Source organism: Nyctereutes procyonoides, unplaced genomic scaffold, assembly GCF_905146905.1.
Source record: "Nyctereutes procyonoides isolate TBG_1078 unplaced genomic scaffold, NYPRO_anot_genome, whole genome shotgun sequence".
In the NCBI taxonomy this organism is placed as follows: domain Eukaryota; kingdom Metazoa; phylum Chordata; class Mammalia; order Carnivora; family Canidae; genus Nyctereutes; species Nyctereutes procyonoides.
Genome location: NW_026575122.1, coordinates 29,692,108 through 29,710,725, shown reverse-complemented (window position 1 = coordinate 29,710,725; position 18,618 = coordinate 29,692,108). Strand labels below are relative to the sequence as shown.

At 35.6% G+C, this 18,618-nt stretch overlaps 1 protein-coding gene across 4 annotated transcripts in view; it reads right to left on the bottom strand.

The window, feature by feature from the left end:
* The window catches only part of CEP83 (centrosomal protein 83), a 124,565-nt gene that overhangs the window by 3,998 nt on the left and 101,949 nt on the right, over positions 1–18,618 (bottom strand). For all 4 annotated transcript variants that reach the window (XM_055336231.1, XM_055336235.1, XM_055336233.1 and 1 more), the window contains exons 12-14: positions 16,513–16,670; positions 14,140–14,269; positions 854–957 (exon numbers count right to left, since the gene is read on the bottom strand). In XM_055336231.1, coding sequence (XP_055192206.1) covers positions 854–957; positions 14,140–14,269; positions 16,513–16,670 — 392 coding nt within the window. The remainder of the gene's footprint in view (positions 1–853; positions 958–14,139; positions 14,270–16,512; positions 16,671–18,618) is intronic.

Sequence of the window (18,618 nt, the reverse complement as noted above, 5' to 3'; positions counted from 1 at the left end):
AATGAAAGCTCCCATTAAAATTAGCTGAATTTGATAAGTTTGTATTAACTTGAATCAAATAGGTCATATAATGCCACTAGCACTAATATGGCAAATCACCTCTGCTCAAAAATGCTCATCATGCAAATTATTAGCTATGTTTGTAATGTAAATGAAAAACCAGAAGCTGTGGGCCAATAATATTTTTCCACACCAAGAAATCAAAAGTCTTGATTCAAAGTTCTAGCTACATTTTGTGAACTATGCAATGCTACAACTGTCTTGTCTCAGGAGCAAGAACTCATACCATTTCTGTCTACCAAAGCCAGTGAACTTTCCTGACCTTTCCTGTCAATCCCAATCATAACATAAATGCCTGGGATGTGTTTAAAGCTATTCTTTTTTTTTTTTTTTTCAATTTTTTTTATTATTTATTTATGATAGTCATACAGAGAGAGAGAGAGAGAGAGAGAGAGAGAGAGAGGGGCAGAGACACAGGCAGAGGGAGAAGCAGGCTCCATGCACCGGGAGCCCGACGTGGGATTCGATCCCGGGTCTCCAGGATCGCGCCCTGGGCCAAAGGCAGGCGCCAAACCGCTGCGCCACCCAGGGATCCCTGGGATGTGTTTAAAGACCTTTTGGTGTGAAGGAACATTCAGCCAAAAAAAATAACAACAAGGATAATGAATTAGAAATACAACTAACAGTTTTAGAATTCTAAATGTAAAAGAAAACAAGTGCCTTACAGAGAAATGGAAGGGAGGGAAGGAGGAAAGGAGAGAAATTTTAAAAGAAAACAGTACATTATACTCAGTATCAAACTTCTGTAATATCAAAGTCACTAACTACATGGGATATGTATGTATACAATTACCTATTTAACACCTGATTTTCTGTTTCTAATTCTTCTCTCTTTGCCTCTAAGATTTCTACTTTCTCCTGTAGTCTCTTCAATTTGTTTTCATGAAGAGATTTTCTCTAGAAAAAAAGAAACAATATGAGCAAGTACATTAATACAAAATCTCCTATTTAAACAAAATATAGAGAACATTTTACTCAACAAAAGAAATTTTACTTAGAGATAAATATTTTCAGTGAATACTAGGAAAGATTAGTAGATATGATTCTTATTGAAAATTGCAAAGATAATAAGCCACAGATGTACCTCATATCCTCATGTGACAAATGGAGTTGTTATGGATGCAAACCAGAAAATGGGAATCAATAACTAAACTGCTGCAAGTAAAGCATCTAAAAAAGGAAGGAGTCAAATTTTACTAATGAGCTTGCCTGTCACCTGATAAGGAATCACAAGCTCCTTATTTTCCCAAAAGATATGTGTTTTATAAAAGAACTAAAATTTTAAAATTAAAAGCATGCTTACAGGGGCACCTGGGTGGCACAGTTATCTAAGCGGCTGCCTTCAGCTCAGGTTCCAGGGTCAAGCCCTGAATCGGGCTCCCTACTCAATGAGAGTCTGCTGCCCCTCCCTCAGCTCATGATCTCTCTCACTATCTCTCTCTCTCAAATAAATAAATAAAATCTCTGGGGGAGGAGGGGAGAAAGTATGTTTACAACTGATAAATTGCTACCAAAGCAGTAAAGAATCAGAAAGCTAAGATGGATTATGCATGCATCTCAGTTTGAAAGTATGCCTTTCTAAATATTAAAAAGGAATAATTTAAACTTTATAAAGGGAACATTTTCTAATATGGAAAAATCAGTGTAGAGTACAAAAGTAGTATCTAAAAAATAATTATTTTTTCATTTTTACAATGAAGTGTTTGTTTTTTAATAGAAAAATATGTATAACTGTTGCAACTCCTTTAGTAGCTACAGCTCTTTCAGGTATTTGTTTTGTAATTCTTTCTTTTGAAGTATATCAGGCTTATAGAAAAATGCACAGAACGTAAATGTAAAGCAAAATGTAAAACTCACAAAGCAAATGCTGACATTCTGACCTGCAGGTCAAGAGCACCGCTATACCAGAAGTGCCCCTACCCTTCCTCCTCGTAATCTCTACCCCTTTCTTTCCTCTGAAAAGATAACCAACTAATTTACTTCCAAAGCTATAGCATAGTTTTCCTTATTTTTGAACTTCATATGAACAGAATCATAGTCTTTTTGAAATTCTTTTTGTCATCCATTTTATAAATATACATCTTATTCGTTCTCCTATTGATGAAAATTAGAATTGTTTCAATTTAAGGCCATTATGAATAAAGCTTCTATGAACGTTCCATGTTTTTTCTCTTTGAAATTGAAAGAATTTCAAAAAGAAAGGAAAGAAAGAATCCTTTCTCAAAGGACTGTGAGATTTGTGTTATTGCTTACAGGAATAGTTCACTACCACATCTTAGACTGTACTTATGAATATCACGTAGTTTAATGTATCTACCAGTCCACCACTGAGGGTCATCTGGGTTATTTACAGTTGGGAGATAACACTGCTTTGGGCATTCTTTCTCATCTTCCCATTGATTCCCATCCTCCAGCACCCCCAAAAGGTTGCCTCATGCCACTTCCACTCTACCCTGGCAAAGGAACCATTTTTCTGTCCTTAATCACCGTGAGTATGTATTTATATGTGTTTACAGGTAATTTAAGACTCTATCTACCTGTCTACCTGAAGAAAAGAAATTATACAGTATATACTCTTCAGTCTCTGAGTTTTTGTTGTTGTTGTTGTTCAATATGCCGTCCATATGACTAAGACATGTTATTGTATGGCACAGTTCTCTTCCATTGTTATGTTGTCATCCATTTTATAAATATACATCTTATCCATTCTCCTATTGATGAAAATTAGAATTGTTTCAATTTAAGGCCATTATGAATAAAGCTTCTATGAATGTTCCATGTTTTTGCTGGATATAATCTACTCATTCCTCTTGAGTACATACTCAGAAGTGAGTCACAGCTCTAATAAATAATACTGCCAGTTTTCCAAAGTGGTTCTATTAATTACATCTCTACCAGCAATACAGGAGTGCAGCCACTAGGGAAAATAGTACAGTGATTCCCCAAAAAATTAAAAATAGAACTATAATATGATCTAGCAATTATTTACACAATGGAATATGATTCAGTCATAAAAAAGAAGGAAATTTTGTCATTTGTTATAACATGGATGGACCCTGAGGGCACTATGGCAGGCAGAGAAAGACAAAATACTCTATATTCTGTTATGTTGAGAATCTAAACAACAAATGAAGGAAACAAATTCACAGATACAAAGAACAAACTGGTGGCTGCCAGAGGCAGAGGGTGAGGTGTGGGTAAAATGGGAGAAGGGAGTCCAAAGATATAAACCCTTAGTTACAAAGCAAGTCCCATGGATGTATTGTACAGCATGGTAACTATACTGTATTAGGTATCTGGAAATTGCTAAAAGTAAATTTTAAAAGTTCTCATCACAAGAAAAAAAATTTAAACTATGTATGGTGATGGATATTAACTAGATTAATTTATTGTGATCATTTCACAATATATAAAAATACTGAATCATTATGTTGTCCACTTGAAACTCTGACATGTTATATGTCAATTATATCTCAAAAAAAGATTGTTGAACTCTATAATAGCCTAAGAGGGCAAGCATAACAAAATGATGCATACGAATGCTTAAATTTAGTTGTTATTCACAGAATTGCCAGAAATAATAAAGCAAATGGGATAACAAAAAAAAAATTTAACTGTTACTTGACCTTTTTTTTCTGTAATTTTTAAATTGTACATAATAGTTTGATAGATTTATTTGTACTTTTATCCATACAATCATGTCATGTGTGAATGACAATTTTACTTCCTCCTTTCTGATCTTTTTATTTCTTTTTCTTGTCTTATTATGCTAGCTAGGGCCTCTCATAAAATGTTAAACAAAATGGTGACAGTGAACATACTTCCCTTGTTCCTGAACTTGGGTGCATAAAGGGAAGCATTCAATTATTTAATAAGTAAGTATGATGTTAGATATAGAACTTTTATAGTTACAATATCCCTTCTTATTTTAATGAATGTATCATTAAAGGGTGTTGAATTTTGCCAATTATTTTTGTGTCTATTAAGATGATCATGATAGTTTTTCTTCTTTGTTCTATTACAGTGTTGAATTATACTAATCAATTTTGAATGTTAAGCTACCTTATATTCCTGGAATAAATCCTACATGTTCATGATATATTATCATTTTTATATATCACTGGATTCAATTTGCTAGTATTTAAGATTTTTATATCTGTTTATGATGTAATTTTTTTTTCTTATAATGACAGTATTGGGTTCTAACCTTATAGGTAAGGATGTTTTCCTCTCTTTTCTATTTTATGGGAAAGTTTATGTTAAGAATGGTATTATTTCTTCCTTAAGTATTTGGAAGAATTTATCAGTGAAGCCAAATGAGTCAGGCATTAAATTATGGTTTCCATTTACTTAACAGATACAGGACTATTCAGATTATCTAATTCTTTCTGTATTAGTTAAGATGTTCCTCAAAGAATTGGTTCATTTCATCTAAACTGCATAATTAGCATAGCTGTTTTTGTAATATTCTTGTTGTTCTAATGCCTTTAAGAGGGCCACTAGGCTGGCTTAATCGGTAGAGCATGCCACTGGTGATTTCGGAGTTGGAATTTGAGCCCCATGTTGGGTGTAGAGATTATCTAAAAATAAAATCTTGAAGAAAATATATATAGTGATATCCCTTTTTCATTCATGATATTGTGTATCTGTGTTCACCTACCTATTTTGTGGTGAATTAGGAAAAAAATGAGTCTAAGGCTTTATCAATTTTATCACTTTTTTAAAAAATCAGCTGTTGGGGGATCCTTGGGTGGCGCAGCGGTTTGGCGCCTGCCTTTGGCCCAGGGCGCAATCCTGGAGACCCGGGATGGAATCCCACATCGGGCTCCCGGTGCATGGAGCCTGCTTCTCCCTCTGCCTGTGTCTCTGCCTCTCTCTCTCTCTCTCTCTGTGACTATCATAAATAAATAAATAAAAATTAAAAATTAAAAAAAAAAACCTGTTAGACTAAAGTATTCCCATTTAAAAAAAAATCAGCTGTTGGTATTTTAAATTTCCCTAATGTATATTTTATTTCATTTATCTCTGGTTGTATCTTGAGGATGACGATGATATCTGCAGTTAAATCTATACAACAAGTTTGTAATTCAGTTATTGTTTTAGTACTAACCTTGCTATTTATTTTAATGGTTTTGTTTTCTGGAGCAATTCTCAAGCTTGTATTTTTTAAACATATAATAACATGGTAATTTTAAAGTCTTTATCTGTTAAACTCCATTGCCTAGATCCTCTATCGGGGAGTCTCTTTATATTGGTTAGCATTTCTCTTGATTTTCCATGTTATCTTATTTCCTTGTGTGACTGGGATGATGATGATGATTCTTTATTAATAGGGCAGTTTTAGGTTTATAGAAAAATATAACAGGAAGTAGAGAGTTTTCATATATTCCCCCATCACAGTTTCTCCTATTATTGACATCTTACATGGGTGTGGTACACTTATTAAAGTTAATGAACCAATATTGAAACATTATTATTAACTATAGTCTGCATTTGACATTAAGTTTCACTCTTGGTGTTGTACAGTTCTACAGGCTTTGCCAAATGCATAATATCATGTATTCACTATCATGGTATTATATAGAATAGTTTCTATTATATAGAATAGTTTCGTCTACCTATTCATCCCTACCCTCTACACCTTACCCCCAACCACCCATGGCAATCACAGGGGCTTTTTCTGTATCCACAGTCCTGCCTTTTCCAGAATGTCATACAGTTGAAATCATATAGCATATAGTCTTTTCAGACTGGTTTCCTTCACTTAGCAATATGCACGTAAGGTTCCTCCATGTCTTTGCATTGCCTGACAGTTCATTTCCTTTTATCACTAAATAAAAATATCCATTGTATGGACATAACAGTCTTTTTTTTAATCCATTCAGCTATTGAAGGACATCTTGCTTACTTCCAAGTTTTGACAATAATGAATAAAGCTGCTATAAATGTGTGTGTGAATATAAGTTTTCATTCATGTGGATAAATATCTAGGAGCATGACTGCTGGATGGTATGGTTTGACTATGTCTAACTTTTGTAAGAATCTACCAAAGTGTATTCCAAAATAAATGGCTGTACTTTGTTCTAATTCCACATAATGAATCAGATTTCCTATTTGTTCCATATTCTTGCCAGTGTTTAGTACAGTTGGTATTTCAGATTTTAGCTATTCTAATAGGTATGTAGTGTATTTATGGCTATATTATATTTTATTTATGCTTATTTTTAGCTTTTATTATATAAGCTATGGAAATAATTTGAAGTCTTTAATGTTATTTTCCCTTAAAGTAGATTTACATTTGCTTCTTGCAGGCAGCTAGAAAACTAATATTTTGGGTAAATTTAATCTAATTAGAAGGACCGACATTATCTTTGCAAGCTATGCTTCAATTCTTGCAAAGGCCAGGCTAGTTTCACTATTCTTAGTCCAAGAATATATCCTTCCCCTTTGGGGTCCCAACCCAAAGCACTAGTGTACTTAGACCTGAGATCTTCTCTCTGGCAGATTCTCTCAATTTTTGCTCCCTAAGCCCTGTGAAGTTGTCAAAAGCTTTGCTTCACTCCTCAGCCTCTCAACTATTGCTTCTAGAATCAGCAGTTTCCTCTAAGGGAAAAGCAACTCTTCACAGGCCTTGCTCACCTCTAGGTTTCCTCACTCTCCAGGATCTTGGCCTCCTAATTCTTCAATGCTCTCCATGGCGATATTTTTTAAAATACTTTGTCCGATTCTTCTAGCTTTCATGTGGAGAGCTTATCCACATATTTCCTAGTCTGTCACCATCAGAAGCATATGCTCCTTTTAGGAATTTTAGTCCAACTAGTTAGCAGACACTTTAAAGATGGAAATGCTCAATATTTCATTATTGTATGATTATATAAACCTGCATCTTAAAAATCTAGTCATATTTCTTCATTTTTATTGCTCATTTAAACTGCATATGCAATTTTCTTATTTCATCATCAAATCTTAATCAAATATATATACACATAACACACACGCTGAATGCACATTACACTGGGCCTTATATAAACTATAGGTAATATAAAACATAGGTATTTCTGAAGAGAATTCCAGCCTATAAGTACAACTATGAGAAAGGGCTTTCTATAAAGGATAATAAATGAATTAGGGAGAATCTATAATACTCTGGAGATGTGGTTTTCCCTGAAGGTTCTCTAGGCAAGGGATTGGTAAGTAAAAGACATTGTTTTGTGAAATTTGATATGGCATCAGTGTATGAGATAGACTCCAAAGTTTGCCTCCTAAGAGGCAAAGATGGAGATAGGCTTGATGCCAGGGTTCAGGACAATGTTGTCCTCATTCTCATCACTGTAAAACACCCAACCATTCACTAAGCACTTACTAGTTGCCAAGAAATGAGCTAGAATGCAATAGGAGCACTGGCTGGTTGGTTGACTAAAAGACCCAATGAGTATCTCAGACTCCATCATTATAATCATTTCTTTACAGACACCCTCAATATCGTGACTTGAGTTCCACTTTTCTTCAAAACTTGACATTTATTAAATACAACTCTAGTGACTGCACATCTGGGCCTACACAATTGAACACAGTTGGTAAACATACCCACAGCTATGCACTGCACTGACAATCCTAATTTCCCCTAATCTAATCATTCTCCCAAACTCTTACATTTTTTTTTTAATAACTTCTTGTCTCTCCTCATATCTCTAACACCGACACTCTTCACAGTCTTTTCTTCATTTGGCATCTAGAACCTTCTTGGTCCTCCTACCACTCCTTCTCAGTCTCCTCCTTTTCTTCTCAACTTCTAAACTTTGGCATTCCTCAAAGTTCAATCCTCAGACTCACTCTCTTCTCAGTCTTCCTTTACTTCCTAGCTGACTTCATTCAATCCCTTTGCTTTCAATATCATTTATGCAATGATGACTCCCAAGTCTTTATCCCTAGTCCAGTCTTCCTTCCTGAATTCCTGATTCAGGTATCTATACCAGACTACTGAAAATCTCCACCTGGAAATCTAATGGGTATCTCAAAGAGCTAACATGTCCGAAAGAAGTATCTGTATTTTGCCAAACCCTTTTCCTTCTGTCCCATGTCAGTAACGGCAACTCTATTTTAACTAAGTGTTCAAGTCCAGTATCTTAGTCATATTTAATTTATATTTTTCATGCCCTACAACTACTGTAAACCCCCACCTTTAAAATATAAACAGAATCTGACCACCACTCCACTATTTGTCTCTCTATACAATAGCCAGAGATTCTTCTAAATACATAATGCAGATTATATTATTTTTCAATTTAGAATTCTCTAGTGTGTTCCTCTCACATTCAGAATAAAAACCAAAGAATAAAAACATCACCTGGCCTCCTACTACTTCTGTCTCTATTCCAGTGACCTAACTCTCCCTCCTTGTACTCCAACATACCAAGCAGACTCCTGCCTCTTTTACTTGCCATCGTGTCTGGAAACACTGTTCCCCTACATAAACGTGGCATCCTTCCTCCCTTCCTTTGGGTCTCTGCTCAGATGTTATCAGAGAAGCCCTCCCTGACCACTTATTTCAAAGAGCATCCTCTATTCCCCTTAGTTTTCCTCTTAGCACATATCTCCACCTGAAAAATATTTTTTTACTGTCACCCACACACTGCAATGTAAGCTCCTCAGCACAGTTTTTATTTCTGTATCCCAGTGAACAAAACTGGTACATAAGTAGGTACTCAATAAATCTGTTGAGTAAATTGGCTAAATGAATACAGAGCAACCGTCTAGTGGATAGAGCCTGAGTGAGCTAGGATGTTAGCAACAGGAATAAAAGAAATGAGGGGAGGGGGAAAAATGCAAGACACATTACAAAGAAAGAATTCATGGGCCCGAGTGACTGTAAAGGATTGAACAGTGTCTCCCAAATATTCATGTCCACTGAGAACCTCAGAACATGACTATGATATAAAAAAAATTTATTTGGTCTTTGTCCTGGGTTTCTAACACAGAGATCCTACAATACTTGGAATTTCCGGAGTGATAGGAGTGTTTTTTGTAATTCACAACCAGCCCTTTTCAATTACCCCTGAGTTTATGCTAATGAGGTAACTTAAGGTTGGGCCCCTAAATAGCATCAAGATGGGGATGGCCACCAGAAAGACCAAGAGAGAGGGAATTTTCAGTAGCATTCCCCAACTCTCTACTCCTCAGAAGGAAGGGGGATTGGAGATCAATCTCTATAAAAACTCTTCAACAAAGAAACCTACACAGTTGCCAGGTTAGTGAGCACACTGATTTGCTAGGAGGATGGCACACTCAGAGAGCACATGGAAACGCCATGCTTGCCCTCAATCCTTCGCTCTATGCATCTCTTCCATTTGGCTGTTCCTGAGTTGTAACCTTTGTAATAAACCAGTAAATGTAAGTAATTTGTTTTCTTGGGTTCTGTGAGTAGTCTAGCAAAGTATCAGACCAGAAAAAAAGTCATGAGAATCTCCAATTCATAGCCAGTTGGTCAGAAGTACAGTGGCCCGGGACCTGGCATCTGACACAGAGGCAGTCTCCTGAGACTGAACCCTTTACCTTGTGGAATGTGATGTAGTATCAAAATTTAACTAAATGGTTGGACAATCTAGTCCAAAGAATTAGAAAACTAGTTGCTGGTAAAAGACTCTAGAGTGACCTTCTCCAGAAAAAGAGTCTTTACAGATAAATCAAGTTAAAATGAGGTTATATTAAATTAGGGTAGCCCCTAAATCCAGTATGACTGGTGTCCTTATAAAAAGAGGGAAATCTGGACACAGAGACAAGATGCAAAAGGAGAACACCAAATAAAGACAAAGAGACAGAATAAAATAATATGCCTACCAGCCAAGGGACACCAAGGAGTGCTAGCAACCACCAGAAGCTAGGAGAGAAGTGTGGAACAGATCCAGCCTTTGGAGGGAGCACGGCCCTACAGGCATTTGATTTTGGACTTCTGACCTCCAGGACTATGAAACAATACCTTTCTGATGTTTTAAGCCACATAGTTTGCAGTAATTTGTTGTAGCAGCTCTTAGAAACCAATACAGTGACTAGATCTGGGGGAAGGGAACCCTCAGGATGAATGAAAGGTTTGAAGCCTAAGTGATAGGAAGAATGACATTCTACTAAAAGAAATGAGAATTCAGAGGGGAAACTGGCTATAAGGAATGATTTTAATTTTGATTTCAGTGGTCCAATACAATCACAGGATTGTCAAGTGGGTACCTCGGTGTTAAGTCCCGCTCAGGCTCCCTGCAAGGAGCCTGCTTCTCCCTCTGCCTGTGTCTCTGCCCCTCTCTCTCTGTCTCTGTGTCTCTATGAATGAATAAATAAAATCTTTTTAAAAAATAAAAAAAAAAATATTATTACAATACAAAGGGGTAACAGAAAAATTGAAAGAACACTAATAGAAGAACCAAATCTGGGATTCCCCTTTTACCACCTTCTAGCCAGATTCAGTGAACTCTTTTCAGAAATGATGCTAAACGACCACTTATCTTTGATACCATTCTTTTCCTGTGGCTTCTACAACACCATACTGTAGCTCTTACCTCTATGACCATTCCTCTACTAAATCTAGTCCCTCTTTCTAAGTCAATTTAATTCTTTGATTCTTCTAAGTCCTTTTATTCTTCAAACACTTGCAAAATCTCAAGTGTCTAATTCTTTATCCTAATCTGAAGTACTAATCTCTATGCTTTACATTCCATTATTTCTAGTTATTTGCACAGTACCCTCACTTAAGAGACTAAGACATGAGTACAAGGAAGAACTGCCATCAGTTCAGATCTGACACGTGTTTAGTGGAATATATCTTCTCTTTCTCTTTCTACTCCTCACCTGACAGGTGTTCTTCATTCCATCATGACAACTCCATTTATATCCTTTCATAACTAAAACACTTCATATTTTTCTCTTCTTATTTAGCACCATATTCTATAACTTTTTTCCTTCAAAATAATTTTAAAGAGTCACCTTTCCCCTTCACTCCCATTTCACAAGCCTAAATTCCAGACTTCTTACCTCATTTTATTAAAATAGCTTCCTAATCGGTCTTCAGGCTTTCTTCTCCCTAACACTGGTCTCAAACTTTAGTGTCCATACAGATCACCCGAGAGTGACCATTAGTATTCTTCATATAGTACATGTTATCTTATTTCTCCAACTAGATTATATGGTCATCAAAAGCAGGAATTAATCATGGCTTCTATTTTCCTTATGTGTATAATATAATGATAGGCCACACAACATATTCAACAGATATTTTACAACTTCAAGACTACAATTCATTTTTTCCCCAAAAACACTCATAACAGTAATCTAGCCAAGAATAATTTCAGAGAAATATACCTTAAAATAAAAATAACAAGTTGTCATCTCAAGTGCCTCAAAAGGAAAAGTACAACTTATTCAGCTCAAACCAAGAGATCTCTCTTCATACTCACACTTCAACAATGTATAAGAGAAAAACATACAGGGAAGCCAACAATCACAGAAAGGCATTTCAACTCAAGATACCTGGTCAAGTTTTTCCAAACAAATCAACACATCAAAATATCATTACATAAAGACTTTACCTAGAAACACTTACCAGAAATGACATAAGCTTTGTGGATAGGAGGTTGGAGTTGTAAATAAACAAACTCAGATGGCAGTGAGCCATCTTTTCTAGCCTCAGGGGAAAAACAAAGCTGCTACATCCCAGTTATAAGAATCACTCACAAGAAAACAACCCTAAAGAATTTTGATTTCTGCCCTAAAGTTAGTATTTTGTGACTTGTTTTAAATAAGAAAGTTATGATTTTTATTAAAGAACTTAAAAAGTCTATTGCACTCTTAAGATTTATATTTATGTAACCTTATGACCAAAATTTTCATATCTATTTCATTATCTTTAACTTGAATGGGAAAGAGTTTAAATTAAAGAAATTAACTTTCTAGAGGATTATTCTGACATAAGGAATAAGACTCATACAGGTACAATGAAGAGAAAAGCACTTAAGTATCTGGAATCAAAGAAATTGGGAAATTAAAAGAGTAACAGCACAGAAAGAACACAGGATTTAGAACAGAAAGTGTGAATCTGAGTCATGGCATTGAATCTTACTAGTCAGATAATCTTGGTTACCTACCACTTCAGTTCCCTAACCTGTACAAACTATCTGAATGCCAAAATCCCCACCCCTAAATTTATATGTACTTACAGACTTTTAATAGTATTTCTATGTCACATATATTATCTTCCCACTTTAACTAATGTAAAGTTGTAAGCCTCTAGGGAAGTGTCCCACATGATGATGATAGCCCTGAGTCATAATTATTTATTGAACTGAACAATTTTCTAGGACTTAAAATCATAACTCACAGATCACATTTTTAAAAATGATATGGATATTTCCTATGTTCACATCCATCATTTCTTTGCTATTTCAGTAGCAAAGAAAATTCACCACAGGTCACAATATTGATGAAAGGTTATTTTGTCAGTGTTCTTAGATTATCAGTTCTTCCCTTATTTCTAGTATACCTATGATTAAGTTGGTAATCTCTCTCACCACTGGATGTCACTTTTGCTCCAGAAGAAGTCAACCCAAACTAACCTCAGTGGTAATTAGAATCTATCTGATCTTTAGAATACTAATCTCTAAAACCTTAACATAAATATTTCTCTGTGAAAGATAAAGTCAGCTCTTATAATTTCTAGTGATTTTTGGCTAAAATCTGGCTTCAGATGCTTCTAGGCTTCAAACAGTACAAGGAACCATAAATAAAATTTCTAAGATCATCCCAAGCCATAAAACACTTCACTGAAATCCCATCGATAACCACACAGCACTCAGTATTTATATGGACAGAAAGAAAACGAAATGATACATACAGGGGGAAAAAAAGAAAGTTTACATTTGAGTATAAAATACTGAGATTCCTAATATAATAAATGCTGTTTTCTAATCTCAATGTTATACTACTTCCAGCATTATGGGAAGAGAAAAGCAATATTCAGAAATCAAAAAAAGTGGAGAAACAATGACTTGTAGACTTCTCATATTGTCACTCCAACTCTCAGGACACATTTGGTAGTTATATCCAATAACCATAAATAGGTGACTAGGAACAGAGTCTTTGGAATACCTAAATGATATATAGTTCTCTTCTCTTATGCAAATATGAAAGGCTAACCTTTCCAATAAACAGAAACACTAAGAGACTGGTGTGCCTATGCCTAGAAGTACCTTCCTCTCATCTCAGACCCTCTCGCCTCCCTAAAACAAATGCCCTTACTAATGGAACTTACAAATAGGAACATATTAAACCATTTATGGGATTTTTTAATGCCATCCGCCCAACCTCCATCTCCACACACATGCACCAAATCTTGTTGAAACTAAGTGCTGAATCACTGCACCATGAGTCATGGTTATGGATGGGACCATGCTACATTCCTTGGGATTGTGCAGTAGAAAAAAAGTTGCAAACCACTGACCTAGATGAAATCATCTGATTACATTATTTCTATGATGCCCTGAACTATTTCCAAGAAAACAAAGTTTTTAGATTATGGAGTAAATATATGCCTGCAATTGCAAAACTTGGAAAAGATCATAGCTGTGGTAACTATCATGCTGTTTCAGAAGCCAGGAGAAGGCTTAGTTTCTCCTCCTGGGGCAAGGAGACACTGCTCCTACATTCCTGAGTTGGAAACAAAAAAGTATGTTAAACACAAAAATGATATTACAAGTTTATTGGTTAAGCATAGTTGAAACAGACCAAATCACCCTATAATTTAATTGCAGAAATGAGTTAAATAAGACTTACATGGGCTGGTCTAGAAACTTTATCAATGAAAAAATTCTGTGGGAAAATGTATGTCAGCTCTGAAAAACCAACTTGAACATGAAATTTAGAAATAAACCTGTTGAGCAGTTTGCATTTTCCCAATTTAGCTCTGCAAGGTTGACAGCAAAATGTCATGTTTAAATATCAAATTAAACATACACTAGAATCTCAGTTTTAATTACATTTTATTCTCCCAGAATAATTATGTTTTACTCTATCAAAATCATTTTAATAAGAATCACTTGCCTTTTTCTGAGCAATTGCAGCTCGCTGTAGTTTTTCTTTAGCTTGATTATACTTTTCTTCTCTGTCAGTGATACGTTCCTGAAGCTTATGCTTTTCTTCCAACCACTGTATCTGTTTCTCTTCCAAAGTCCTGTCAAAAGAATGTATATAGAACATGGAAGTTAACTCTTAGGATTAAATAAATATTATCCCAAGTATAATCAAGCTCATTACCTGCTTCACCATACTGTTAGGTACCCAACTGCGGGAACTCTTGCATGGCCACATATTTACTAATTCTCTCATTACTGAGTACTTCTTATGAACCAAGCACTGTGCTTAGAACCCTTTGTCCTATGCCATTTATTCTTCACAATAACCCCTTGATTTAGGTACTACTATCATCTCCATTTTATAGATAAACAAACTGAGGCCTAGAACGTAGTTAATGAATTTGCTTAAAGACTCACACCTAGGAGGCACGTGGGTGGCTCAGTCAGTTAAGTGTCCACCTTTGGCTCAGGTCATGATCCCCAGAGTCCTGGGATGGAACAGCATCTGGTTCCCTGCTCAGCAGGGAGTTGGCATCTCCCTTTTTCTCTGCCCACTCCCACCCAGCCTGCTCCTGCTCTCTCAAGTGAATAATTATTAAAAAAACAAAAGAAGACTGACACCTACTTAACAGCAGGATAAATAACCAGCTATGAACCATTCTAACCATCAAGCGATAAAAACTGGCTCTAGCAAAAAAAAAAAAAAAAAAAAAAAAAAACTGGCTCTAGCGAGGGTAATAGGTATTAAGGAGGGATATTATGATGAGCACTGGGTGTTATACGTATGTGATGAATCACTAAATTCTACTTCTGAAACTAATATTGTATGTTAACTAACTAGAATTTTTTTAAAAAAGCTTGAAACATTAAAAAAACAAAACTGGGTCTAATAAAGCTGGTTAAAAATCAACCCAGGTAAGTCTTAATGCAAGATGTTTTCTGACTAGAGTAAAATTCATATAAACAATATTTTAAGATAACATACAACTTATATATCTTTAAAGTTCTTCTGCACACCTTCCATAATTTTTAGTATCATTACTATAGATAGGCAGTACAAATGAGATTTATAAACCCTAAAATGTCAGATTACACATCTAAGGTCATACAGGCTTTTAAATGTTTTAGCTGGGACCAAAATCATATGACTGACACTTCATCGAACTATTTTCTACTATATAATCCTATGAGTAACATTCAGAAACCAATGATCAATTACACAAATTTGCTACCTATACTGTCATTAGAATTCTTAACCGCATTTTAATCAAACACTTGAGACGATTCCAAGATATAAATTTCTATTTTTTTGCAAAATATAAGCAAAATAATTTGGACCCTGTGGAATGTCATAACGCATTATGGAAAATACCTTGCTTACTTTCTTGTAATTCACATGTGTGAAACCATGGAAAGCCTTTAAACACGAAATAATGAGAAACTGAAGGAAAAAAGTTTTATGTGGCAAAGGAGCCTTCAGAAAGAGAAAATCCGAAAAATGTTTTGTAGATTCAAACAAAAATAGAATACTAACATGTTATAAAGATATACCATATACAAAATAGTTTTCTATCATATCTAAACAAAATTTTCCAGAGAATGTAAGATCTTGAACATCACCTAAATCATCTCCTTGCCAGTTTACTATACACGGTTTATTACTAACAAATTTCAAGACCAAAAACTAAACAAATAAATGAACTTCTCAAAGGAACAATCCAAGAGATTATAGTTCTAATTTTAGGAAGTTTTCCAAGTCACAAAATTTTTTTTTCTGATTCTCTGGCATTCAGAAGAATAATTAGATATCTGAAGTAAAAAATATATTAACGTATTTGTTTATTCAGTGAATAAAGAAGTGTTTCTCTGAGGATTTTCAGAATACTGTGGTTAGGCAGAATTTTTAAAAGTCTTCTGTCCCTGGGTGGTTCAGCGGTTTAGCACCGCCTTCGGCCCAGGGCCTGATCCCAGAGACCCAGGATCGGGTCCTACGTCAGGCTCCCTGCATGGAGCCTGCTTCTCCCTCTGCCTGTGTCTCTGCTTCTGTGTGTGTGTGTGAGTGTGTGTGTGTGTGTGTGTGTGTCTCATGAATAAATAAATAAAATCTTAAAAAAAATTTTTTTTAGTCTTCTGTCCTAAATGCCTTAAAAAAAAATTTCAAGAGTTCATAAAGCTCATTCTCTAGAAAGTACATTACCTAATAACCATTGTACACTGTCAAAGCGTATTTTAACCAGGTCCCAAAACATAATCAACATTGGAATCGTCACTAAAAGGACTACATATAATATAGCAGAAAGAAGAAATAGTTTGTACATAAAAAAGAGCAAACTCTCTCTACCTTTCAACTTCTACTTGTGCTTTTTCAGCTTGGCTTCTGAAATTTCGGCATTCTTGTTTTAACCTCTCCACCATTTCCTTCAGTATTTGGTTCGAATTCAGCAACTCATTCTCTGACTGTGCAAGTGAAGTCACTTGGATCTGCAAACTACTGATTTGCTTAAAAGAAAAGAAAGAAGAGAAACATGAAGGCCACATATGTAATAGTGTGTGAGAGAAGCAGAGAACAGTAAACACCTTCCTTTACAAATGCCTGGCCCAAATGAAGTGTCTTTGAGGATGCTCTGAAATTAAATAATAAATAGCAATAGCATCAGGATCCAGTAGTATAGGATCATTTCTTAATGTGACCAGAGACAATCAAGATTCCTTAGTCTGCCACTAAGTTCTCTCCCCTCTTATTCCCCAAATACTAGGAGTGGAGAAAGGGGTTAAAAGAAGGAAAGTAGAGGAAAAAGGAGAATCCAACCATTAGAGAGATTCTCCATTGGACTTCCTCTAGCCTCCTAGGAAAAAACAGGTTTTTAAAAGCACATCAGCTGGGAGAGCTGCTACAGAAATCTGTTCTTCCACTCCCATGTGCCCTATGATCAGCAACCCTTCCATGAGTTCTTTCTAAATCACTGGGAGTCATAAATACAGAAAGGATTGTTCAGACATTGTTTTCAAGTGGTTTCTAAGCATTCCACCACACATCCAGTGTTGGGCAGAAGGAAGGTATTCTAAGAAACTTGATTAATGGCAAGGATTCCTTGCCATCTAAAGGCATTTATCAAACCAGCAATGTCACTCAGGTTTTTCTTTCCATCTTTTTTTTTTTAATTTTTTATTTATTTATGATAGTCACACAGAGAGAGAGAGAGAGAGAGAGAGGCAGAGACACAGGCAGAGGGAGAAGCAGGCTCCATGCACCGGGAGCCCGACATGGGATTCGATCCTGGGTCTCCAGGATCGCGCCCCGGGCCAAAGGCAGGCGCCAAACCACTGCGCCACCCAGGGATCCCTTTTCTTTCCATCTTAATGTACTTTTATCTGTGAGCACTTTTTCTCATGAAAAGTAGCTAATTATCTAGTTACAAATTAACAGGCTTTTAAGTTACATCCAAATAATTTTCATTTGGAACACAGTTTACCTATTTCCTCCATAAGCTATTTTACCAAGTAATTAACAAATACTCGGTTTTTTTCCATCTTCTCCTACCTCTTAAGCCTTTCTCTGAGAGAAGTTGGAAGCAGAGAATCAAGAGACTCAGGATCAAAAGAACCCATTATGAGACTCAAGAGCTGAAAGAAACCAGATTCTTTACACAAGAAGTTAAATAAATGCAAAATAATCACAGCACTTCCTGGTGGTAGCAAAGCCAAGTAAGATAGGACTGTATATGTTCAAAGAGCAATTGTCAGAATAAAGTAAAATGATATGTCTCAGATTTATACTCTAGAACAAATTTCCCCATGAAAAATTATTCATCTTTATTTTTAACTGGAGTTGTAAATATTAAATCTGTATTACAGCTGACTGAACAAGCAACTTTCAAAGAGCATAATACCGCTTGTTATCTAATAAATGACAGAAAGCCCAATACCAATGGTACTAAATAACTTCTCTCAGGGATGCCTGGGTGGCTCAGTGGTTGAGCGTCTGCCTTCAGCTCAGGTCATGATCCCAAGGGTCCTGGGGAGATTGCTTCTCCCTCTGCCTATGTCTCTGCCTCTCTCTCTCTCTCTGCGTTTCTCCTGAATAAATAAATAAAATCTTAAAAAAAATAATTTCTTTCAAGAGTATCAGGCATTATGTCCTCCTAGTCAAGACTTAGAAACCACAACTGCTTATGCAGAGCAATGCCAGCTAGCTTGCAAGCATAAATCCTAAAAATGGAATCTTCACTACTTCATAACTTTAAAAAGAAAATAGAATCCAGGAAAGAACACTCTTCCATGTTTTGCCCATATACATTTTTCTTAAACCCAAATAACTTTAATTAAAATATAAATTTCCTTCCTTAAATATAGCTTTTAGATTTCACATTTAACAGGGATATAATAAGATGCAACTCATGGAATAAGAAATAAAAAGTTACAAGTCAATCCCACAGGAAACTTAAAA